Source organism: Manis pentadactyla, chromosome 14 (assembly GCF_030020395.1).
Source record: "Manis pentadactyla isolate mManPen7 chromosome 14, mManPen7.hap1, whole genome shotgun sequence".
Taxonomy (NCBI): Eukaryota; Metazoa; Chordata; class Mammalia; order Pholidota; family Manidae; genus Manis; species Manis pentadactyla.
The window spans coordinates 22954490-22980626 of record NC_080032.1 but is presented as its reverse complement, the minus strand read 5'-3'; the positions used below and the strand labels follow the sequence as shown (position 1 = coordinate 22980626).

The following is a 26137-nucleotide window of genomic DNA, read 5'->3' as shown; positions in this document are numbered from 1 at the left end:
AGAGTCATTTTCTCCAGCATGTATTTGTGAGGCTCTGAGGAAGCAGAGGAGGAGTCAGTAAAGGATGGCTTGGGCCATGGTACTTCTCCTTGCTCTTCCCAAGCTTGTTCCTGTTGGCCACAGTCTCTGTGGTGGAAGCCAGAGCCAAATTTGATCTTTATTTATAGCAACTGTGTTTCCCTTCATTTGTAGCAATTTCACTTTGTGTGATTCTGATTTTCTCTTTTTCTGTTTTATTAACTGTATCACTCCTGTATCCTTTATTATATACTACCCGCAGTCTCTTTTGGGAAAGGATTTAAGTAAATAAAGCATTTATTATCAGTGAGCATCATGAACTTCAGAGGATGGGACCCATAGTGTTCTGTCTGCTTTCATTCAGATTCTCATCTGTCTCTAGCCCTTTTGTTACAGCCATGTTTATTTGTTACAGCCATTCCTTCATTTAAGAGAAAAGGATTTCTTTTATTTTTATTTTTATTTTTTATTTTATTTTGGTATCATTAATCTACAATTACATGAGGAACATTATGTTTACTAGACTCCCCCCATCACCAAGTTCCCCCCACATACCCCATTGCAGTCACTGTCCATCAGCATAGTAAGATGCTGTAGAATCACTACCTGTCCTCTCCGTGCTGTATAGCCTTCCCTGTGTCCCTTCCCCCACATTATGCATGTTAATCGTAATGCCCCGAGAAAAGGGTTTCTTATTGCTTAGACACTTAACTATTTCCATTTGAGAACTTTTTCCCATTTCCCTCTAGGTCACTATTGTATCACTGATCGTTATGAGACCTGGTTGGGGCTGGTTCTCGGTAGCCCTGATAGTTGCAAAATCTGATATACTGCCTTGGGATTATTAGGTAATATTTACTAGAAATGAAACCAAGAGAATATTAGAGCAGCTCTTCTCCGAGTGTTTTCTATGGAACACTAGTGCTTCTTGAGAGCTGTGAGGAAAGGATTCTTTGTTCAAATGAGTTTGGTAAATGGTACATTAAACAGAAGTAAATAGTTTCTTTTTATTGGATTTCTCTAGTGCACATCAGGATATAACTTTCTCAAAATTATTTAGAGTATACAAGCATGATAGAGTATACAACTTTCCCAAAATTATTTAACCTCAGAAACATGGTTTTGCTTTGAATACCTATTTATTGTTTGCATGAAGCAGTTTGAGAACTGTTATATTAGACACAATGCTTATAAAAATATTATTTATGAATAAACAGCTTTTTGTATACGTGTTGTAATCCTATATAGAAAAGCCATTTCTTCAGAGTCATGTTGCAAAAGAGTATTATTCATACTTTGCTTTTAAAATAAAACCTTTATATTGTACATGTATAGATTTCTCAAATATATACCAACACATATTTAGTTTATTGGTTCTGGGTAATCTAAACTTCTAGGCAAATGGTTATTTCTTAGGAAAAGCCACTTTTTCCAGTTCTTGAATACAGCACTTCTTGTATCCATACCAAGGAGTCAGAAACCCTTCCTGCCTTCATTTCCCAAACTCTGAGTGCCTGTTCTGTGTCTAAATCTGGCCTTGGGTATTCCCATACAAATGTGAGTAAGAACAGGTAAGTGCAGCAAAGCATAGTCGCTGTGACAAGCATCTCCAGGAGATAGTGGGAGCTCAAATGAGAGATGCCAGGAGAGATTTTTGGAGGACATGGCACTTGAGTTAGTCTTGAATGATGAATGGTGTACAACAGTCCAAAGGTAGGTGAGACAATGGGCCCTGTACACTGAGGAAGCAGTGGGGCATCTTGGCATGAGAGGAGACCAGTAAGGAGTTCATCAGTGCTGGTATAGGTGAGCAAGAGAAGGCAAAGGAAAGAGGTAGGAGGTAAAATCACTCTTGAAGCATTACACTTGCCCTGCTAAGCAGTGTAGACTTTATTCTAGAAGGTGATGACATACCACTGAAGGGCTTTAAATCAGGGCTGGCATGATAGATTTACCTTTTAGAAAGATCACGCTGGAAGCTGTGTAGAATTTAGATCTGTATCTGTCCATAATTATATTGTGTGAACTTTGGCAGGTCATTCAATATCACTTTTAAGTATGTCTTTTCTATTCCTGAGAAGGGAGAATTAATTTAAAAAGTTTTTTAACTCTTCTGATGAAACTATTTGACTTTGTAAGCATTTGTAAACTATTGTGTAATTCTTTATTATTACTATTTTTTCCAGAGAAGAGGAAGTATCTTGCAGTGGGCCTCTGTCACAAAAACAAGCAGAATTTTTTCTTTCTCAACAGGTATGTAACTTCTGTATTTATCACAAATTTTTTTTTAATCCTGTGACATTGTATATCATGACATATGCCTGTTATGTTAGTAGGTTTATGAATGAATCTGCATTAGCCGTTAACTCTTAATCTCCTTTTCTTCACTAACAATGCAGTTATAGCCGTATGTTCCTTCTTATTTCGTGTGTGATTTTATTTTTCTATTAAAGTTATGATGCAAGTTAATTTAATAATGGTGTGCAACTAATAGTCCACAAACATGATTTAGAAGACTTATTTCCCTTCCTCCAACATTTTACCACGGACGTTTTCAAACAAAGAAAAGTTGAAAAACATTGTACAGTGAAAACCTATTTACCTTTACCTAGATCTTGCAGTTAATATTTTTCTCTGTTTTTATCATCTATTTATCCATCCTTTATCCAACCACCATTTCATCTGATTTTTTGGTGCATTTCAATTTGCAGACATCAGTACATTTCACCCAAAACATGTCTTGCTGGTGCTTTTGATCCATACTTTTTCATTTTCTTATTAACGTAAGCTGAACATTTTTCTCCCATGTTATTTTCAGCCTAGAATTTTTATTTTTGCTTTTCTAGTTTTCTGTAGAAAACTAACTTTCTGCAGAAGGATGTCTTGTTTAGATCTAGATGAAAACAATAGAATCAAACAGATTAGAAAAACCCATTGAGACAATTGATTAAATATAAAGGAGAAAAGACAGCTGGATCCTCACCTCATCCTCATACCTCAGTATTACAGATGGATTAAAGGGTTAAATGTAAATATTGAAAGCTGTAATTAGACTAGAAGGAACTACATATTAAGTTTTAACTTATCTACTAGGTGGAGAAAGACTTTCTAAACATAAAAGCTGTGGAAGAAAACATATAGGAGAAGATTATTTGATTTTTGAGTATAAAAATTAAAAATGTCTATATGCCAGAACATATTCTAACAAAATTAACAGGCAAATAACAAAATGGGAAACAGTATTTGCAATAAATGTGACAAAGGGTTAATACTTGTGCTTTAAAAACTATTTTCAAAGACTGATGAGACAAAGTTTATGATGTATTATTAAATGAAAAGAATAGAAAGTAAACGATATATTCTCTTTTGTTAAATATATGGGATATATGTATATATACATATATGTACAGATCTACACATATTTTAACATACACAGATAGAAGACTGGAATAAAATATCCTGATGTATTTAATAGTGTTATTTCTGGATGGAGGGATTACAGATGCTTTTTGCTTTCTTTATACTGTTCTGTACTTTTGGAATCTTCTATAATATGAATTAAAATGGAATTAGAAATTATTACTACTTACAAAGAAAATTTGTCAAGGTAAAAATTGAAGTGTCTATAACCTAGTTAAGTACTAATTAACTTAGAATGACATTTTCTACATACTTTATATAGTCATTGCTGGTACCATCCATATGAAACAAATAACCAGGGCAGCCAGTGCCATAGGTCTTTGCAGTGTTGGAGATATGCACAATCTGCCTGCCATCTGGAAGTGGGGTCAGACTGGCACTTTTAGTGTAGTTTGATAAGTACTCCAGGAAGGGTTAATGCAGGGGGCTTATGGGGGCACATAGGGGCTTATGGGGCCTTACTTAATCTGGAAGGTGATAGAAGGAGGTGACCAGAGTCTGAATTGGGACCTGGAGAATGAGCAGGAATTTGGTAGGCATGGGAGGAGTGTGATAGGGAGTGTGGTTGGGAGGCTTAGTGCTTCAGGAAGAGCAAACAGTGTCTATCCAGTCAAGAGTTGAGAGTAGCTTCAGAAAAGAAAATAATCAGGTGGTGCAAGTAGTATACATTCCCATATGTGTATTGGCTATTTCTCATTACTACTCGGTTGTTGTCTTTAAATTTCAGGCTTCTTTGTTAAAGAATGATGAGACTAAAGCCCTCACACCAGCTTCTTTACAGAAAGAATTGAACAACTTGTTGAAATTTAATCCTGACTTTGCTGAAGCGGTGAGTTTCAGCATTTGTTGACTTTGCGGCTGGATTGGAAAGAAATGACAAGGCTACTCTTTATATGTAGCACATGAGGATTGGTCCCCTGGCCCAGGTTCTTGTAAAGAAATTGTGCTGTTGGCAAGTAAACAGCTCAGCATAAGTTGCAAAGCTTTCCCTCCCACTCTCCTATGCCTGGGCCAGTAGGGATTTCGTCAGTCTATTTATGTTCCCTTTCATTTATCATCTCTCCAATGTTGTGAATTATGAACAGGAAATGACAGAGTGGACTGATTTTTTTAAAAAGTTATGGGGCTAAAATTCTTTTCCTTTTCTTTTGTCAGTGTTTGTTTTTTTATTATATGTTCACATAATTCTGTTCCTTATTGGATTTTTCCCGAAAAACTTTCTTAATAGTACTGGGGTTTGACATCTGACTTTATCCACTTAAAGAAATGTATCTAAGTAACTGGAATCTATCTGTTTGGAGGGAAGTTTAATTCAACGAATCAAACAAATGAAAATAGTCTCAAAATAGAAGATACTTAACTTAGTAAAACTAGTAAAAGTCTGTGTTTTAACTTGGACATTTAAGAAAATTATTTTACAATTTTGATATGAATTCATGTTTTGAAGTCTTTATTTTTGAACATGCAGTATTCCTTAATACTTGAGCTAGGTGAGTCCCTCCTCCCCTTCCCGTATCTCCCATGGGTCCTACTGTAACCAGTGGCACGGTGGAAGTATATTGAGGATAAACACTTGACACACATAGTAATGGAACTCCTGGTTTCGTCTGGGGATTCCTGGGGGATGGGATGGGGGAGAAACAAACCAGTGTATCTTGAGCCTTTTTATCTGTCTGTGGGAAAAATATTAAGCTAAACTATGATGATATTGTTAGAAGGGTGGGGGATAGTATCTGGGATACACTGGGGTATACGCTCTGAATTAGTCTTAAGCAAGAGTAAACAACATTTGAAATATGTTGCTTGCTTCTTGTTTCAGCATTATCTCAGCTACTTAAACAACCTCCGGGTCCAAGATGTTTTCAGTTCAACACATAGCCTCCTTCATTATTTTGACCGCCTAATTCTTACTGGAGCTGAAAGCAAAAGTAATGGGGAAGAGGGCTATGGACGCAGCTTGAGATATGCTGCCCTGAACCTGGCTGCCCTGCACTGCCGCTTTGGTCACTAGTAAGTTTACAGATTTTTATCCATGCAGAAATCGAAGAAATTAACTCTCAAGTGCTAACAGAGATTTTTTTTTAATGCTGTATTTAAAAAAAGGAGAAGAAAAGAAAGAAACTATTCAACCTGAACTTTTCAATAACTTCCAAGGAGGAAAGCCTCCTCATTGGACAGAAGTTAATGAAAACCTCCCACTGAGGTAGTCTGCCCCCATGTGTCACTGTTGAGCATTACTGCTTTAGTATGTGGCCTCTTTGATGACTTCTAAGAACAGCCATTGAATTAAAAGGAAATTAGGTCATTAGGCTGGAGATTCCCAAAAGGATTTTTCAGAGGTAATAATGGGGATGCAAGAGCTATTTTCAGGATTTCAGAAAGCCAAAAGGAAGTTATCCCTTTCGTGGATGAAAGACTGTACAGTTTACTTAAAATTCATGTTGTGCTTTTGGATGGGATTCGGGCAGCTCAGGGAGGTGACATTGGATTATGCCATTGCTAAAATATGTCTATGATTTCAATGAATAAAGGTAGGAAAGTTGATCAGTTATTATTTACTAAATAGAGTTAAGTGGGTAAAAACTTTTCAAGCCTGCAGGCTGTTTTGGAAACAGTGAACTAATGTGAGTAATGATGAAAAGGTAGGAAATCACTGATTGAAAGGGCCTCCCCACCCCACCCTGTGACTTTTTCCCATTTGAGAGAAATGTGCTCTTTGCTGTAGGCAAAGTGTTGAGGATAAACACTTGACACACATAGTAATGGAACTCCTGGCTTCGTCTGGGGATTCCTAGGGGATGGGATGGGGGAGAAACAAACCAGTGTATCTTGAACCTTTTTATCTGTCTGTGGGAAAAATATTAAGCTAAACTATGATGATATTGTTAGAAGGGTGGGGGATAGTATCTGGGATACACTGGGGTATACGCTCTGAATTAGTCTTATGCAAGAGTAAACAACATTTAAAATATGTTGAATAGAGACTCTAGAGTGTATTAATGGAAATAGTGTCCAAAATTCAAGAATTGAAACTTTTATGCCTTGCTGTATGGGTCAAGTAACACTCAGGAAATTTTAATTTCTGGTTTTATATAGTTTTTTAATAGTTAAATTTTAAAAAGGACACAGACACAAGCTTGTGTGGGGGACAGTCTCATTGGAGGCATTCAAAGCCATGTCATATAAATAATGTGGAAAGGATGTGAGAATGTTTAGCTTGGCATGATTTAGCCAAGCATGTGTTTGACATCTTCATGTAACAAAAGGTCAGGTGAAGGGCTTAGGCTGATGGAGAGTATGACCGTAAAAGAAGAGTGAGAGCTGGTCAGTGCAAATTGAAGGGCAAAACGTTTTCACTCATCAGATGGAAGAAGTTCCCTGTATAAACCCTCTGAGAAGGGTATCACCAGATTACTCAGTTCTAGACCAAGCATGTCATTAAGGGAATTCACGCATCAGATTGATAGTTGTACGCAAAATGTTTAAGGCTACTCTAAACTCCATGATTTTGTGAGATTCCATTATCACCTTTTAGTAATCAAATTCTTTTTGTCTGCCTAGCTTTAATAATCTCTTGATCAGGGCCCTTCTTTTTTTTTATGTACTCTTAATCAATGGGAACACCATTTGAGGTATATACCATTAACCTATTTCTGTTCTGTGTTCAAAACAGCTTCCCCTGGGATTTGGAAATTTGTATAGAGCCTTATAGAAACAATCTGATGCACAGAATTTCTTCATATATATAATATTCTTTATATTTATGGTATTATAATATTCTCAATGGTAGGTGGCTAGTTGCCTGAAATTAACTGCTAGTTAATTCCTGATTTACTCAGGTCTAGGCTTCTTTGTTGCTAGTTTTAAAGCTATAGGCCTATGTAAATCTTTGTCATTTAGCTAACAGAATTGTGGAGATTTCTTGAAAATCTTTATTGTTGTTTATTGAGCATCTACTCTGTATGAGGCGCTATTTTAGGTGCTGAGGATACAACAATGAAAAGAAAGATAACCTCTGTTCTCATGGAGCTTACAGTAGGGGAGGTAAATAATAAACAATAAATGTTAAGCCCATGCCCTCTGCAGGTTTTATAAACTAGTTGAAGAAATAAAATTAACAGAGATTAAATAAATAGAAGGTGATACACAGTAGTATTTAATTAAGCCCTGCACAGATAGCATTTCTGCGGGTGTTTTCAGAAGTGAGGAAGTTCGTGGGGCCAAGAATAATTGACTGAATTTCCACAGAAGTTGAAAGACTGGGGTAGACATCCCAGATGGAGGGAACCACATGAGGAGAAAAAAAAATCTCAGAAATGGGTATCCGCAAAATACTTTTTAGAAGTAGTTTTGAGAAAATTATATAAATGTAAGTATCAAAAGCCATAGTAAGAAAAAAAAATTCAAACAATGCAGAAGGGAATACAGTGAAAAGTAAGATATGTATCCTTTCCTTGCACCTCCCCTCAGCAGCAAACAGGTGAAATAAAAACCCTAGGAGCTGAGATCTAGAAAAGACATTCCTTATTTCTCCTTTTAGTAGAAATCCACTTTTTAAAGGACAGGATTCTCCACTGTTAATGTTTCTTGCTGCTGGGGGAGGGGAGGGCCTCTGAGGGATTAAGCCCCTCTTTGCATCTTGCAGCCCAGCAGCCTGCACTCAGGTGAATTACTGTACAGATGCCTTCCTGTTACTGCTGCCTGTGCATGTTTGTGATTGTTAATAAGATATTAATGTTCAGTCTGTCATTAGTCAACAGGCAGAGCTGGCCCTGCAGGAGGCAATTAGGATTGCCCAGGAGTCCAACGATCACGTGTGTCTCCAGCATTGCTTGGTGAGTCCACCCTCCTGCCTTGGGAGTTCTGCTTGTGGATTGAGTTGGCTTTCAGAAAGCCCCATTTGAATTGCGTTGTTTTGCAGTTGGAAGGTCCTTAGCAGTGAAGGGAAACTAGTTAGGTGGTCGTGGGAATTCAGGAAAGGCAACCCATAGTTCCTTAATTCCTGACCTCTGTATTGCTTTGGGTGTATTTTTTGTCTACAGATTTTAATGCAACTTGCCATGCAAAACTACCATATTGAACATTGGCATTGACAAGAAGGTGTATGTAGCACTGATTAACTGGATGAGACCATTGTCCATTACTGCCAAGCACAAGTAGAACATTGTATTCATTTAACAGTCACCTGAGAATCTCACTTTTTCAATTAAAGCCCATATGGGGCCTTCATGCTTTTTTTCTGGAACACTTACTACTGACTGCTTTTAGAGATGAAGAAGATCAATGGCTTGTTTATTTCAGTCTGACAGTTTGAATGTGTTCAACGAGTTTCATGTTGGTTCATAATCATGGAAGAGTATTTTAGAGGATTTATTTTGTACCTTGTTAATTCTTCCTTATAACCATGCTGTTATTTTAATAGAACATTAGCCATTATCATTGTTAGGCTATACTTTTATCATTATCATGTTTGGGTATATTTTGATGATTTCTTTTACCAGAGCTGGCTTTATGTGTTGGGGCAGAAGAGATCTGATAGCTATGTTCTGCTAGAGCATTCTGTGAAGAAAGCAGTACACTTTGGGTTACCGGTAAGGCTCATCTTTCTGTGAGATTATTTAAATACATAAATGGTGTGGTTCCATTCTTGGTTGTTTCATGTGACCTTAATTAATCCAAATCACTGAATTCTATTTGATAGATTTCTCCCTACTCCCTATATCCTAATAACATTTGTGAAAGTTGCATTTATCAATTTGATGAGATCTTTGTTTAGTTTATTGATCAACATTGACTTGCACAAATTTGCTTAGAAAAGCTTCAGAGAAGGCTTATTTTTATTTTTTCAAGATACTGGGTACATTTTTATTGACCCTATTAGTTTACAACATGAGGTAAAAGGAAAATGAGTTCTCCTTAACCAAAATTTTAACAGTTTCAGTAAAGTATTTTAAACTTCAGGGATTTATGACAGATTACATTTCTTAATAGTGCAGGATCAAGTAAACAAATTTTAACTCCTTGAATTTTCTAGTTGATTCTTCCCTTATAATAATAACCAGCTTTAATTTAGTTACATAAGTTTCTTCAAAGCCTGTTTTATTGTTGCTATCGTTATATCTAAAGCATTGCTGTTTCAATCAATGTCCACTAATTCCCCTTCAAAAATGAGTTTTGCATTTGGTGGAATTTTGGCATCAGGCTGTCCTTTCCATAAGCCCATTCTGGTTCAATCTCCAGTCGATCCTTTTCTCCTTTACTCAGAGTCAAGAGTGCTTCATCCCATCCTCTGATAACTTTGCCTATTCCAATTGTAAAACTTAAAGGCTTGGCATTTTTCTTCTTTGACCTTGTTTGAATATTAGTACCAAAAACAGTCCCATCCTGTAGTGTTCCTGTATACCAGCAGTGAACAACATCTCCCTTTTGGAGAAAGTTGGTTTTATCTCCTTTTTTAAGAACAGATTTTGTGTATTTTGGTGGACTCTCATCCAGAGTCTTTTCGGACTTGGTCTCTTTGGGTTTATCCTCATTAAGCTTCACATTTTTTACCTGCTCATCCACTTTACTTACACTTTCAGTACCCTTGAAACGCTTGCTTTAAAAAAGATGGTTATAGGCTGTAACCAAATGGTCCTTATTAACTGTCTTGGCCACGTTTTTAATGTTTCCTGCTAACTTATGTTCTGCAAGAAATGAATCTGAACCGTGGTCCTGAATAAACTTGATAATGTCCTTGTTGGGTAGCTGCTCGCTGCGCAACAAACGGTCCAGGCCCGCTGTGGAACGGCCGCTGCCATCTCCCCTACCCCCTCTACTGAGCCAGTCCGCCTCAGTCGGCATCGCTCCATCTGTGGGGCGGGGCTGGACTCCGCACAGAGCCCGAGGGCAGAAGGATTTTTTTTTAAATTAAGGTATGATTGATATACACTCTTATGAAGGTTTCACATGAAAAAACAATGTGGTTACTACATTTACCTGTATTATCAAGTCCCCACCCATACCCCAGTGCAGTCACTGTCCATCAGTGCAGCAAGATGCAGAAGGCTTATTTTTAAATGAGGTTTTGGCAAACTCCACAGCCCCTGGGTCAAATCTGGCTTGCGTAGGTATGGCCTTTAAGCTAAGAATGGGTTGTATATTTTTAAATAGTTGGGGGAAAAAAGCAACAAAAAATATGCAACACAGACCAAATGTGGCCTGCAAAACCTAAATTATTTACTCTCTGACCCTTTATAGGACAAGTTTGCTGATCCTTGTTTTAAACAATAAACAAAGACAGGAACCAGTAAACCTGATAGGCAGACTTGTCCTTTGTCATTTTGAGTGACAGGGAAGGACCTGAATTAAGTCCTCAGTGACAAATACTGAAGGACACTGAAAGGACATAGTCTCCGTATATGAAGTAGTGTTGACTGCTAGACTCTAGACTACTTTGGTGCAAAGAACCTTGTTCTGTCTCAAAAACATCTACTGAAAACTGGACCATAGGCAGTGGGGCGGCTTCATCATTCTGTCTCATGAAGTTTCAGCAAAGTTCAGTAAAACTGAAAGTAATGTAATAATTTGGTATATGTGCTTTTAAATTTGTAAATTGTCCATTCGACTCATTTTTTGGGAAAGGAAACTTAAACATAAGGAATTGATTATAATAACAAAAGTAAGTAGCTCTTTAAAATAAATGATATATATATATACTTCTAAAGAACAATTTCTGTTATGGATTTAAGCTGTCCTTTTTATTAGTTGAGCTTTCATCCCTGAAAACTGCCAGAAATTAATGAGAAAAGTAATTAATGCTCATAATAAGCATCGTTTCTAAAATCTACTCCATAATGTTTGACACATACTATTTCACTTTAATCCTTTCAATAATTATTTGTGGTAGCTTGAGGCCCATTTTATAGATGAGAAAGCTGAGGCTTGGCTAGGAAGCTAAGTGACTGGCCCCAGGTCACACAGTAAATGACAGAGGCAGTGTTTTTACATCAAAGCCCTGGGTCTTCCCAGTGTACCATCTGCCTCTCTTCGAGCCCCAGCTTTCATATGGGTCAGTGTCAGTCTCTAAGTACTTATCTTTTAAATAGTGGTGTTGCTGTGCATGTGTGAATATGCCAAATTTCTGAAGAACAAAACAAATTCTGTTATGTAATCTCTGTCTTGAGTCATGGGTCTGTCTGTGCGTTTAGTACCTTGCCTCCCTGGGAATCCAGTCCCTGGTGCAGCAGAGGGCTTTTGCTGGGAAGACGGCAAACAAACTGATGGATGCCCTGAAGGACTCCGACCTCCTACACTGGAAGCACAGCCTGTCAGAGCTTATTGATATCAGCATCGCACAGAAAACGGCCATCTGGAGACTCTACGGCCGCAGGTGGGTCTTCAAGCGGACTCTTCAAGGCCATGGAGGTGTGAGTCCTTTCAGAGATAAGCAGAAGCTAGTGAACTGGGTTTCTGAAAGGCCAAACAAGTCTTTCCCCCTTTGATGAAAGTTGCCCATGTGGGGGATTAAAGAAAATCCTTAGAGTTTGAAAACATTTTGTGCTTTGCACAGGCTTTGCAAGTTTCTTTCTTTTCCACGTTCTTATTTACACTTCCCAACTGCTCTGAGGGGTAACTGGTGGGTGATCTCCACTCCAGGATGTGGAATCCAAGGTTCACACATCTCATCTGCCCAAGGTCATGAATGTAGTTAACAAATCGAACCCAGGCCTCTGACTCTAAGCACTGTACCACTGTGCTCTGAGACAGGAACCTCTGCCTGTTTGTAGGAGGCATGGGCCACAGCACTTAAGTCGAGCACTGAACCCCAAAGCTAAGCTAAAGAAAGTCTTCCCTGTTAGCCAGGGAGTGGTCTCGGAACATCTCCAATCTTGTGTTTGATTTTCCATTTAGCCTCTGTTAGCTTGGAAGTGAACTTCTGGACCAGATCTTTAATCCTGGAGCCTGTAACCTCTCCCCTAGATAATCTGCTGCTTCTAGGAATTCAGTAATGAAAAGAAGTGCCGATTTTAACAGTCTTGTTTTTGCACTTGGGATAATTTTTTGGCATGATGTGGTCTGAAACAGTTTCAGACACTGGCCACTAAGCGTTGCCTGTGCAGCTGGTGCCAGGATGGCATCAGGTCTGAATTTACCCGTGAAAACTAATTAACATACTGTGACCACAGGGAAGTTAGAGGTAGTGGTGGGGGTTGGTAGTTGTCTGGATCTTGGACCTGTAACAACTCCATATTTCCTTTGGGGCTGCACATTCAGAATGCTTCTCTGCTCTCCTTGTCCTGAGAGTGGGAGAGCTGGCATTCGAGGCAGCTGCCCCCAAAAAGCCAGAGCCTGCAGAGGGGCTTAACTTCCTTCCCTTTCCACACAAGATAACTGTAGGGTGTGGCTGATAGGCAACTGGAGTCTCTTGACTGTAGGGAATTCCTGTTCTTGTCACCAGCACCATGGCACTGCAGCAAGCCCAGATGTTGCTGAGTATGAACAGCCTGGAGTCAGTAAATGCGGGCGTACAGCAGAACAACACGGAGTCGTTTGCCGTTGCGCTGTGCCATCTCGCAGAGCTGCACGCGGAGCAGGTAGGCAGGTGGCTGGGCCAGTGTGCTTCTGGAACAGTGGAGGTTCTGCCATTCCCTCCAGAGCTTGAGAAAAGCACTGGACATGTCTTGATGGGTCTGGTTGGATGCAGGTGGCTGAAAGGGTGAAATCCCATGAGTGGAAATGGACTGGGTTTGGAGTCGGCAAAGTTTGTTGAACTTGGGGTCCCTTTTGACACCAGATAGAAGGGAATTAGAGGCCAGCTATTTCCATGTAACAAATGGAATAAAAAAGAGTCTGAAATGTAAGATAGTAGAGCTGTGTATGTTTATAGGAGAGGGGAGAGCATAATAAAAGTATAGCTAAAATGATATACATGTATAGCTGTAAAAATATAGCTAATGTTCATTGTACATTTTTTCTGTGCTTGGTGTTTTACATATATTATCTTACTGAATCCTTATAGCAGCTCCATGAGGTCAACTTTTTATTATACCTATTTCACAGAACAAGGAATTGAGTTCCAGGGAGCTAATTCCTATACCCACACCACTAAATGCAGAGTCAGTTCTCCAACCCAAGTTGAACCAACTCCAAAGTAGGACAGTGGGAACTGGACATAACCTTGACTTAAAGGCCAAGGAATTTTACATGATTCTCTTTATAGGGGATTGATCAAAGTGTCTCTCATGCTGCCTAAGCTTTCTCTCTCCTTTGTGTAAAACGTCTTCTTTCTTGGGGAAGAGGGCAGGGAAACCTTTCTAAAGCCCACATTCTCACTGAACACTACCTTGGCTGTAAGTGCATTTCCTCGACCACATTGTTTTTCTCCACTTCTTTGTGGTATCCATTATTGTTAGGTTACATCATACCACTCAATACTCCCTAATTGCAGCCTGAGGATCTTTGGGTAGTTTCTATCCCATCAGAAGTCTATAAATACCTTCTCTACTAAAGGGATTTAGCATGTTTCAGTCCGTGAGGTAGCTGTGTAGACAGCGGAGTTGGATGGGCTCTGGCTGCTGGGTCCTGTGTGTACCCCCAGCAGTTGCCCCCCTCCTGGGCCTGGGAAGCGCTGCCCAGGCTTTCTGACACCAGAGAGCAGTCAGCCGCTCTGCTGTTGGCTTTTCTCCGGAGAAGTTGCACATTCACCATGCTTTTGTTTTTTTCCCCCTCTTAATGGCACCAGAACCTCCTTAAGTTTCTTCTTTTCCTCTTCTGGTGCTCTGTTTAGTTGGTAATGAATGAGTCAATGAACCTTCAGTGAAGGATTTGCTGTGACTTTTATTTTCTAACAACTTTACTGAGATATAATTCACACCCCATAGAATTCACCCACTTAACGTGTGCCTGTAGCTTGCATTCTGTAGATCTATTTGCTCTTTACAGGCAGAAAAGGGAGAATCCTTATTCCTGGGTAATCACTATGTACCTATGAAATAAAAGAAAGTGTAAACATTTGCATTTTTAGTTTTTCAAAGAGTCATTTCTGAAAAGCAGTTACTTTAAGTCAATACCATAAAAAGCAAGTCTACCAAAATAAACTTTAAGACTCTATATAAAATAATCAATTAATTAATTAATAATTAAGTGTCCCATGTGACTTTTTAAGTTGGATTCTCCCCACTGACCCCAACCTTAAACAGTGGAATAGCTTCCCTTCAATTGTCTTTGAGTTACACAGGATAGAAATTATTTTATTTTTCTAATGGAATGGAAAATTACTTTACTGAAATCTTGGTTTTGGCACAATTCTTTAGCCTCAAAACTTTCTCCAAGGTAAAATATTACAGTTTCATGATTTTTCCTAGGGGGGTGAAACCCTGGAAAGTGACCATGGTCTTTGGACCTATGTGTGAATTTCCATCTTCATCCCTCTTTCACCTCTGGGCTTATGTGAAAAACCTGCTGACCCTATCATTGTCTGGATATGTTAGGAAGCCTTTAATGCACAGCTAGCTGATAGTCAGTGGCCTCTTTATTTCATTTCAATCTCTTTTCCCCTTTCTTCAACCTGCCTTCAAAACACCGTATTAGTTGTAAAGCATCTACCACTTAGGTATGCTTGCTGGGCTGATGACTGTCACATTTTTAATTATATAGGTTAGACTCCCATCTGTTGAAATTAAAGTTTGACCATCTATGGAGAAGGTAGCTTGATCATGAGTTTCCATTCACTCTTTTTTTACTTTGTGTGTGCTTCCACTTGTGTTCTGAAATTGATCTCAATAAACTGGCTGCTGCACTTTGATATTGCAGTGATTGGAGTTTGGGTGAACCTATAAAGAAGCTGTAGGTGGAGTCTGAACTTCTGTTTCCAAGCTTTCTTCTGTGATCCAGGGAAGTGCCAAGATAACCACCCTCCTTTGTTCTTTCTGTGCAATTCTGTTACTCCTTTCCCAGCCTCAGGAATGGCAGGTCACAGCAGGAATGTTTTGGGGGCTGTTACAGCATGTGTACTGTTCTCTCTACTTGGCCTGAAGGCTTGACAGTCCATCTAGATCCACATGCCTGCACCATGTGGCATTCAGGAAAATAACTGGCAAGATCTTGTTAAAATCACAAGAATAAAAAGATAAATGATCCTTTATTATAATTCAATGTAATTTTCACTTACTTTAAATAAAGTTCACTTGTGGTCTAACTGAGCTTCTATACAGACAGAAGGTATATTACCTAATCAAAGAATTGGGACAAATTGAAAAGCATTTGGGTTCAATAAGATAAACATTCCAATAATATAAGAGTATAAAAAACACAGAAAAAACATAAATGACCAAAAAACATGAAAAAATTTCAGTCTAGTCATTAAAGAAATCCAAATTAATACAGTAAAATACCAGTTTCACCAATAAAATAGGCAAAGATGCTTAAATATTGGGAGAGGAGAAAGGCATAGAGTGCTGGTATGAAAGTACCTAGCATAGTTCTGGTGGGTAATTTAGTAATATATGTATATATCAAAGGGCTTAAAAGTACCTACCATTTGACCCAGTAGTTCGACTTCTGTTTCATCCTAAGGAACTAATTGGACAAGTATGCAAATATCTATGTACCAAGATACCACAGCATTTTAAAAGTGGAATCAATTAGAAACAACCAAAATATCCTAAAATAGGAGATTTTTTGATATAATTTATTTACCTAATAAGTAAATTTATGTAATAAAATACTTTGATGATATAGATTTGTATTTGTTGACACTGGAGAGATTAATTCATTCAAAAAATATTTATTGAGTGCCTACCATGTGGTAAACAGTGTTATAGGGCATTTAAAAAATAGTATATATACCTATTTCCAGAATATTTATGTTTTCATGTGCATAAGAGAAATTTAGAAAGATATGTGCCAGAACATTACTATGATTATCTTTGGTGAGATTAAAAGTAATTTTTTTCTTATTGTTTGCATGTATTTTGTAAGTTTCTAGAGTGAACATGTATGTGTAATTAAAAAATATATATTTTAAATGAACAAATAAAATATATCAAAACCTAAAAAAAATAGCCCTTTGATACCTGACTGGCTCAGCCAGCGTCTTCCAGGTTTTTGCAGCAAGAACAGGGGAATCCTATTGACATCCTGTGAGGTGTGGTTTCAACATAGGTGTGTTAATCAGATTGTATTCTGGAAGTCAGCTATGCTAACCACTATACCATCAACACTGTGTCTTTCTGTTTAGGGCTGTTTCTCTGCGGCTTCAGAAGTGTTAAAGCACTTGAAGGAACGATTCCCACCTAATAGTCAGCATGCCCAGGTAACCTGTCTTTTGTGTGGCACTGGATCGATTTCTGAAAGAACTGTTTTACTATATTGTTGTCAAAGCAGAACATTTTAGGGTTTCTTCTCAGTTTCTTGTGTCTTGGTTTCTTTCTGTGTCATCTGTGTGTAGAGGTCAGCACAGGTATGTAGGAAACTGTAAGCTCTGTTCAAGAAGGCTGAGAAGTAAATTCTGATAAAAGATTTAAAGCTGGGTACTTTTTCTCTTCCTGGCTTCATGGTTTTAAATTAGTATTCCTTAAATCTCTAGCTGAATGAGATTAAGAAAAGAAATCAGTGTCCTTGGATACATCAAGAATTAGGTCTGTTTTGTTGTTGTGTCTCTTGACAACTCTAATCTTTTCTTAGAATTAAATAACCTTTTGGGAAGAGGTTGTACCCAGAAGGAATGAACTTTATAAAGCAGTCCTAAGCCATCTGTTCCTTACTGCACTGGAAAAGCTGTTACAAGGGGCCACTACCATATTCTTCCCTTACCAAGTTTAGTCTTCAGTGGACTGGGGAATTTGAAATCATAAGACACTGTGGTCTGGGAATCTCCTTCTACTTTTGCCCAAAGCTGCCATTCACATGGTTGTTGAATCCATTTCATTAGATGTGGTGTGAGTGCCCATCTGCATGTGAGCCATCCTGGGATCTCATTTGCTGCTTTCAGTAAGCTGTGGTCTGAATTCAAAGTACCCAGACAGAAAGGTGATAAGCAAATGAAATAGAAGATAGGTAGCACCCAAGATGCTGCAGGGAAGAAAGACTTAAGTGCGGTTCAGTGGCAGTGCTAATGTAGTAGAGCAGTTTTGCTTACAGTTCTGGCCACTTTTAAAAAAGGTACACAGTAAAAAATAAGACACACAGTTTAATTCACAGTTCACAGAAAAAACATGTATGGCCAGTAGATATGACAAGACGCTTAGCCTGACTGGTGATCAGGGAAATAACAAATTAAATAATGCAATATTTCAGACCCATCAGATTGGACAGAGATAAAATATCTGACAACGCAAGTACTGGTGAGTATGTTGAGCAACAAGTAATGTCATGTTCTGCTGGTGCGGAGTGTAAATTGGTATAGCCCATTTGAAAATCAAATTGGCTCTATATTAAGGTGAAGGTCCGTATGTCCTACAACCCGCATTTCTCCTGCTTGCTGTGCACAAGGAGAGATGAGTAAGAATGTTTATTGTAGCATTGTTCAAAAACAAAAAATTGGTACTAAGAAAATACTTAACATGAGAATAAATAGGTGGTTGAATATTCGTGTAACTGAAAACTATTAGTGAAAAAGAATGAGCTAGAATCACTTGTATTAACGTGTAAGTTCCAGAAAATAATGTTGAGCTTAAAAGCAAGTTGTCAAAAGATGCATACAGTATGATAGTACTTATTTATGCAAAGTTTAAAAACATACAAGATCATACTCTATATTGTTTAGGGATAAGAATATATTTTGTAAATGTATAAAAATGTGAATGGGAATGATAAACATCAAATCAAATGCTTACTTTGGGAAAAGGGGAATGGAATTTGCAAAGATCTTCTAATAGGTAATAGAATCTGAAGCAAATAAAGCAAATACTGTGATTTGACAAAGTTGTTGATTGGTACACATTTTTGTTACTCAGTGCTTTTTCACATACTTGAAATATTTCAAAAAATTTTTTGAATCTCAAAGTGTGTGAATTGTTGCAAGCATATTTGCTCATTAGCAAGCCAAAATACTTTTATATCTCTGTTGGATGAGATGAACACTTGCCATGTTGTCCTTAATTGTTTTTATTTTTCATTAGTTATGGATGCTGTGTGATCAAAAAATACAGTTTGACAGAGCGATGAATGATGGCAAATATCATTTGGCTGATTTGCTTGTTACAGGGATCACAGCTCTTAATAGCATAGAGGGTGTATATAGGTAAGAAGTTTTGGAAACTCCAATCCCAGAATGAATTCTCAAATAACTTTATTCTTATGTGTTTTGTTTGTGGATTAATTTATTAACTTTAGCTTAGGACAAAACCTTTTTTCTATCACCTCTTTATTATAGGAAATTTGAAAATACAGATAAGCAAAATGGAGAAAATAAGTATCATTCAGAGATAATCACTAACATTCTGATATCTACAATTTCAGACTTTTTCCTTGTTTGTATGTGTGAGCATGTACACATATGTGCTCGCACACACACACTTTTTTTCTCTTTTAACAAAAATTATAACAGGCACAGTTCTTCCCCTTGGGAGGTTTATGCAGTCTAATTGAGGAAATATATTGTGACTATACTTATAACCCTTGCAAAACATCAATGAAGCCGTTTGTGTTTGTTTCTGTGTCAGAAAAGCAATTGTACTACAAGCTCAGAACCAGATGTCAGAGGCACACAAGCTTTTACAAAAATTGTTGATTCATTGTCAGAAAATCAGGAATACAGAAATGGTGATCAGGTAAGGGAGGTCTCTTGTGCATCTCATGGAAGTGCTACTTTGTGTGTGGGATTTACATCCCCTGTCTTCCTCTTTGTGGGCAGTGTCCTGCTGTCTATGGCACAGCTGTACTGGCGGTCTTCCTCCTCTACCATCGCCCTGCCTGTGCTCCTGCAGGCTCTGGCCCTCTCCAAGGAGTACCGGCTACAGTACTTGGCCTCTGAAACAGTGCTCAACTTGGCTTTTGCTCAGGTAATTCGATCTCTGTTTTTATAGTACATGTTTGTGCTCGAGAACTAGTGAGTCTATTACTACTTTTTGGTTTTAGAAGGGATAGCAGTGAGCTTTCACTTAATATTGAAGTCTGGGAATGTAGTCTCAATGAGCTAGCCCTCCACGGAAGTTTGGAGGCATGAACTTGGTGACAAGCTGACACCTCCCAGTGGCCATCTTTCTGAGCTGTATGTTTCGTAAGGGGTTGCCCCTGTTCATTGAAGACACTTGCATCCCATTAATGATTTAGGTGGCCCAGAGCTGTGCTAATATAACAGGGAGATGAATAAAGAAATGAGGAAGTCACTCTTCCTCATTTATTCCTGTTTATTGAAAACTTTTGGAAACTAAGTTGTATTTTATGTTCATTTTCTAATTCCCCCTGTAGAATGTAAAGCCTATGGGAGAAGAGACCCTGTTTTTTCCCCCCTTGTATCCTCTGATACCTACTAGGCACCTACACATGATAGGCTTTTAATAAATATTTATTGAATGAATGAATTTTGAACTGGAAAATATACTAACTACAGCAGATTCCCCAAACTGATGATGTGTTAGAATTATCAGGGAAATTTAAAAAAAAAACACTACATATCTGGTCTTGCCTCAAACCTTATGGAGTCAGAATCTCTGGGGGAGGAGTCTAGGAATTTATTTTTCTTAACAGCTTCCCCAGTGACTTTTATCTTAAGGTTCACATAACATAAAATTTACCATTTTTACCATTTTAAATTGCACAATTCAGTGGCTTTTATAATACTTACAGTGTTTTGCTACCATCACCACCATCTAATTCCAGAATATTTTTATCACACCAAAAAGAAGCCTCATACCCACTAACAGTTGCTCCCATTTCCCTCTCCCTCCAGCCCCCTGGCAGCCACTAATCAACCTGCTGTCTCTATGGGTTTACCTATTCTGGACATTTCATAATATTTGGTCTTATGTGTCCAGCTTCTTCACTTAACATAATGTTTTCAAGGTTCATTCATGTTGTAGCATGTGTCAAAGCTCCATTCCTTTTAATGGCTGAATCATATACCATTGTATGGTTAGACTACACTTTGTTCATCCATTCATCAGTTGGTGGGCATTTGGGTTGTTCCCACCTTCGGCTCTTATGAATAGCTGCTCTTAACATTCATGTACAAGTTTTCGTGTGGATGTTTTCACTTCTCTTGAATAAACCTAGAAGTAGAATTGCTAGATCATACAATAATTCTGTGTTTAACTTTTCGTGGAACTGCCAAACTGTTCTCTACTCTGGCTATACCATCTTACAGTCTCACCAGCAATGTATGAAGGTTCCAATTTCTCTAGATCCATGCTATTTTCCATTTTTAAAAATTATACCCATCCTAATGTGAAGTTATATCCCATTGTGGTTTGGATTTGCATTTCCCTAATGACTAATGATACTGAGCATCTTTTCACATGCTTATTGGCCATTTGTGTATATTCTTTGGAGAAATGTCTAAGTCCTTTACCCATTTTTTAATTGGGCTATTTGTTTTTTTGATATTTAGTTGTCAGAGTTCGTTATATATTCTGAATACTAGATCCTTATCAGATATGATTTGCAAATATTTCTTCCCATTCTGTGGATTCTTTTCACTTTTTTGATAGTGTTCTTTGATGCACAAAAATGTTTAATTTTGATGAAGTCTAATTTATCCTTTTTTTCTTTTGTGGCTTGTACTTCTGGTATCCTACTTAAGAGGGTGTTTCCTATCTGAGGTCATAAAGATTTACACATATGTCTCCTTATGAGGGTTTTATAGATTTAGCTCTTATATTTAGGTCTTTGATCCATTTTGAATTAATACTTGTATATGGTATGAGGTAGGAGTCTGACTTCATTCTTTCACATATGAAAATCCAGCTGTCCTAGCACTGTTTGTTGAAAAGACTACTCTATTTTGAATGGTCCTCGCACCCTTGTTGGAAACCACTGGTCATGAATGTATGTGTTTATTTTTGGACTCTCAGTTTGAATCCATTGATCTATGTATCTGTCCTTATGCTAGTACCATACTGTTTTGATTACTATAGCTTCGTAATATGTTTGAAACAGGAAGTAAGAATCTTCCAACTTTATTCTTTTTAAGATTGTTTTGGCTATTGGTGTTCCCTTGCAATTCCATATGAATTTTAGAATCAACTTGTCCATTTCAGCAAAAATGGTATTTAGAATTTTGATACAGATTTTGAATCTGTAGATCAGTTTGGAGAGTATTGCCATCTTAATATTAAGTCTTCCAGTCTGTTAACAGAGGATGTCTTTATTTTGGTCTTATTTAATTTCTTTCAACAATGTTTCAGTATGTAATTTTTAGTTTCTTGATTAAGTTACTACTAAGTATTTTATTCTTTTTGATGCTATTGTAAATGGAGTTTTAAAAATTAATTTCAATTTTGGATTGTTCATTGCTAGTGTATATTAATTTTACATCTGCACCTTTGCTGAACTTGTTTATTACCTGTTACAGGTTTTCGAGGATTACTCAAAGTTTTCTTTATGTTAAGATCATGTCATCTGCAAATAGAGTTGTACTTCTTCCATTCCAGTTTGAATACCCTTTATTTCTTTCTCTTGCCTATTTGGCCTGAAAGTGTAGAACTTCCAATATAGTGTTGAATAGAAGTGGCAAGAGGTTTTATATCCTTATTGCTGCTTCTGATCTTAGGGAGAAAGTTTTCAGTCTTTCATCATTAATAACATTAGCTGTGAATTTTTTCATAGGTGCACCATTATTAGGTCAAGGAAGTTCCCTTCTACTCCTAGTTTATTGAGTGTTTTTGTCAGGAAAGGATGTTGGATTTTTGTCAAATGCTTTTTATATGTCAATTGAGACAATCATGTGGCTTTTCCCATTCATTTTATTAATATAGTTATGGTAGATTGATTTTTGTATGTTGAACTACTGTAGCATTCCTAGTCACCAAACCTACTGGGTCACATGTATGATCCTTTTAATATACTGCTGGATTTGGTTTGCTACTATTTGCAAAGGATTTTTGCATCTGTGTTCATAAGGGATATTGATTTGTAGTTTTCTTGTGATATCTTTTTTTTTCTTTGGTATCAGGATAATAGTGGCCTCACAATTGAATTAAGAAATGTTCCCTCCTCTTCTATTTTTTGGGAGAATTTGAGAAGGGTTGGTGTTAATTCTTCTTTAAACATTTGGTAAAGTTCACCAGTGAAGCTGTTTGGTCCTGGAATTTTCTTTGTTGCAAGTTTTTTTTGTTATTGGTTCAGTCTCTTGTTGTTATAGGTGTATTCAGATTTTCTATTTCTTCTTGAATCAGTTTTGGTGTTTGTATCTTTCTCTAGAAATTTGTTCATTGCATCTAATTTATTTAATTTGTTGGCATACAACTGTTCATAGTATTCTTGTGTGTCTTTATTTCCTTGAGGTTGTTAGTTAAGTCCCTGCTTTCATTCTTTATTTTGTCATTTGAGTCTTCTCTCTTTTTCTCCTTGGTCAGTCTGGCTAATAATTTGTTAATTTCCTTGATCTTCTCAAACCAACTTTTAGTTTCGTTGATTCTATTGTTTTCCTGTTCTCTGGTTTGTTTATCTTCACTCTTTATTATCTCCTTGCCTCTATTAGCTCTAGGTTACATATACTCTTTTTTTTAGTTTCTTGAGGCATAAGTTCATTTATTGATTTGAGATTTTGTTAATGTATGTCTTTACAGCTTAAATTTCCTCTGAGCCCTGCATCCCAGAGGTTTTCCATTTCACTGCATCCCATAAGTTTTAGTGTGCTAAGTTTTTGTTCATCTCCAAGTATTTTCTAATTTTCCTTGTGATTTATTCTTTGATGCATCAGTTATTTAAGTGTGTTAATTTCCATGTATTTGTGAATTTTCCAGACTTCCTTCTATTGTTGATTTTTTATTTTATTCCATGTGGTCAGAGAAGATACTTGTATGATTTCAATCATTTAAAATTTGTTGAGTGTTATTCTGTGGTCTAACATAGGATCTGTCCTGGAAGATGTTCCATGTGCACTTGAGAGCATATGTATTCTGCTATAGATGACTATTAGGGCTGGTTGGTTTATAGTTTTGTTCAAGTCTTCTATTTCTTTGCTGATCTTCTGTTTAGTTTACCCATTATTGAAAGTATCGAACTTTGAAATGGTTATTGTTGAGCTATTTCTGTTCTCAATTCTGTCAGTTTTTGCTTCAGATACTTTGGGGTTCTACATTTATAATGTTGTATCTTCTTGCTGAATTTACCCTTTTATCAGTATATAATGTCCTTCTTTGTGTCTTGTAACAGTTTTTGACTTAAAGTCTATTTTGTCTGATGACTAGTATAGTCATTCCAGATCACTTTTGATTACTGTTTGCATGTAATGTCTTTTTTCTATACTTTTACTTTCAACCTACTTGCGTGTTCAATCTAAATTAAGTCTCTTGAAGATAGCGTACAGCTGGATCATGTGTTTTTGAAAATCTATTCTGCCAATTTCTGCCTTTCAATTGAAGAGCTTAATCCTTTTATCTTTAATATAATTATGGATTAGAAAGGATTTACTTCTATTTTGCTATTTTTTTCTACGTCTTACATCTTTTCGTTCTTCAGTTCCTCCATTACTGTTTCTTTTGTGTTAATTACATATTTTCTAGTATACCCTTGTTTATTTCACTATGTATTTTTGAGTTATTTTCTTCGTGGTTCCCCTTCTCCCAGTGATTCTTACACAGCTAGTTCAACCCTTTGGAATCACCAACTAAAGGCTATTGATTTTGAATCTTTTTGTAAAGATGAAAACCTTTCTACAGTGTGAGTAACTACTATCTACTGTAGCTATTGTAGTCTGAAATTAGTTTGTCATAGATTATTTTTTCTAGGAGTGTGGTACACACTACATGTAGTACACGTCAGGGAGAAGATAAGCCAGGATATGGCCATTCAGGAAAGAAGAGCCAGAAATGAAGCCCTTCCTGTAGTGGGCAGTGGGTGTGGGTGTGTACAGTACCATGGTGTGTCTTTTTCAGCTCATCCTTGGGATCCCAGAACAGGCCTTAAGTCTTCTCCACATGGCCATTGAGCCCATCTTGGCTGATGGGGCTGTCCTGGACAAAGGCCGCGCCATGTTCTTGGTGGCAAAGTGCCAGGTGGCTTCAGCAGCTTCTTATGATCCACCAAAGAAAGCGGAAGGTAGGAAGCCATACAAAGATTGTTAGGCAATTCTATTGTAGAAAACTTCGAAAATTTAGGATGCAGAAGAAGCAAAGACATTAAATTTGGGACAGTATTTAAGTTCTGAGTGTTCACAAATATATGTTAAAATTTTATGCAGCATTTAAAGTGCTTTCCCATCTGTGCTTGGCATGAAGGTTGAGGGAAAGTGAATTGTTATTTTGACCCTATAGAACCAGGCACCAGGCTGGATACCAGGACTAAAGACTTTTTTAAAAACCTCACCCTAGTGGGGTTTTTTTTAGTCTCAAAGAGTAGAATATAAAAGTATCTGGTACATGTTAAATCAGTAAAAGAAGATATTAAGTTTTGAAAACTATATATGAAGTATTTAGTTAAACATGTGTGGTATTTCCCTACTTTCCATCAGCTCTGGAGGCCGCCATTGAGAACCTCAATGAAGCCAAGAACTATTTTGCAAAAGTTGACTGTAAAGAGCAAATCAGAGACGTCGTTTACTTTCAGGCCAGACTCTACCACACCTTGGGGAAGACCCAGGAGAGGAACCAGTGTGCAATGCTCTTCCGGCAGCTGCATCAGGAGCTGCCCTCTCATGGGGTGCCCTTGATAAATCACCTCTAGTGAGAACCTCCCTGCTGGGCCACTGTGCAGAATATAAGTTCTGGGGGCTTGTTTGCACCCCCTCCTCCACATAAATTATGTATTTGATGTCTGTCATATCAATAAACTGCATTCTGATTAGTTTGTCTTATTTTGTTGGAATATACATATTTATTTTGTTCTTTTCTTTTGATAGCAAAGGACATCAAATTTTTGTTAATAAATGGCTATTTTATTAATAAATTAGTGCAAGTGTTAAAAATATATGTTCTCCCTGGTAAAATTGCCAATATCTTACTAAAATTTGCATACACTCTCCATCATTGTGTGAATTTATTTAACACCTAATGCTCAGACAAGAGCTTTTTGGGTATCAGTGGATCTCTCTAGGGGATCAGTGCTTGTTTTTCTGAGGCTTAGATTTTTCCTTCTAAAGCTGCCCTGCTTTGTTGGACTGAATTGGTGCTGTGGTGGGTCTGTGTGTGTTTGTAAGCATATGTTGGTCCCCAACTGGAGATTAAGAAGTAAAAGATCTTTCTATGGTTTTTGAACCAATGACAAGAAGCGTATTTCAATCACATTCTGGGTGTTGGCTTTCTTATATCTTCCACATGGGTATACATTTTTTCTATATTTAACTATATAAATGATGGATGATAATTTAAGTCTAGGAATTTATCATGAATAAGGTGATTATAAGAAGGAGTCTGAAGCTCAGAGATGTGTGGATGCTATAACTCAAACAGTGTATCTAATTTACATATCTTAACCCTGCAATTAAGAAGAACCAGTTACTGCTTTTTCTGTTCATGAATGTATCTTACCCTTGAGTGTTGAAAAAGCATCATGTTTCAAGTTCAAAACAGCAAGAAGGAACCAACCAAATCTTGCAGCCTCTGTCATTGGCCCTTTC

The 26137-nt window shown here is 37.4% G+C and overlaps 1 protein-coding gene and 1 pseudogene across 11 annotated transcripts in view; one reads left to right on the top strand and one right to left on the bottom strand.

Annotated features, from left to right (window-relative positions):
• The window catches only part of ANAPC5 (anaphase promoting complex subunit 5), an 84013-nt gene extending 58648 nt beyond the window's left edge, over positions 1-25365 (top strand). For 4 of the 11 annotated variants that reach the window (XM_036929251.2, XM_036929249.2, XM_057491863.1 and 1 more), the window contains 14 exons: positions 1467-1589; positions 2205-2271; positions 4166-4267; positions 5258-5448; positions 8192-8273; positions 8940-9029; positions 11628-11809; positions 12878-13013; positions 16658-16732; positions 18540-18661; positions 19083-19190; positions 19274-19421; positions 24459-24621; positions 25034-25365. In XM_036929251.2, the coding sequence (XP_036785146.1) occupies positions 1467-1589; positions 2205-2271; positions 4166-4267; positions 5258-5448; positions 8192-8273; positions 8940-9029; positions 11628-11809; positions 12878-13013; positions 16658-16732; positions 18540-18661; positions 19083-19190; positions 19274-19421; positions 24459-24621; positions 25034-25245 (1801 nt within the window). In that variant the 3' untranslated portion in view covers positions 25246-25365. Of the gene's footprint in view, positions 1-1466; positions 1590-2204; positions 2272-4165; positions 4268-5257; positions 5449-8191; positions 8274-8939; positions 9030-11627; positions 11810-12877; positions 13014-16657; positions 16733-18539; positions 18662-19082; positions 19191-19273; positions 19422-24458; positions 24622-25033 lie in introns of those variants that run through there. The other 7 variants (XM_036929245.2, XM_036929248.2, XM_036929247.2 and 4 more) reach the window with 7 other exon arrangements.
• Positions 9575-10238, bottom strand: LOC118934110 (peptidyl-prolyl cis-trans isomerase FKBP3-like; annotated as a pseudogene).
• Positions 25366-26137: the final 772 nt, after the last annotated feature.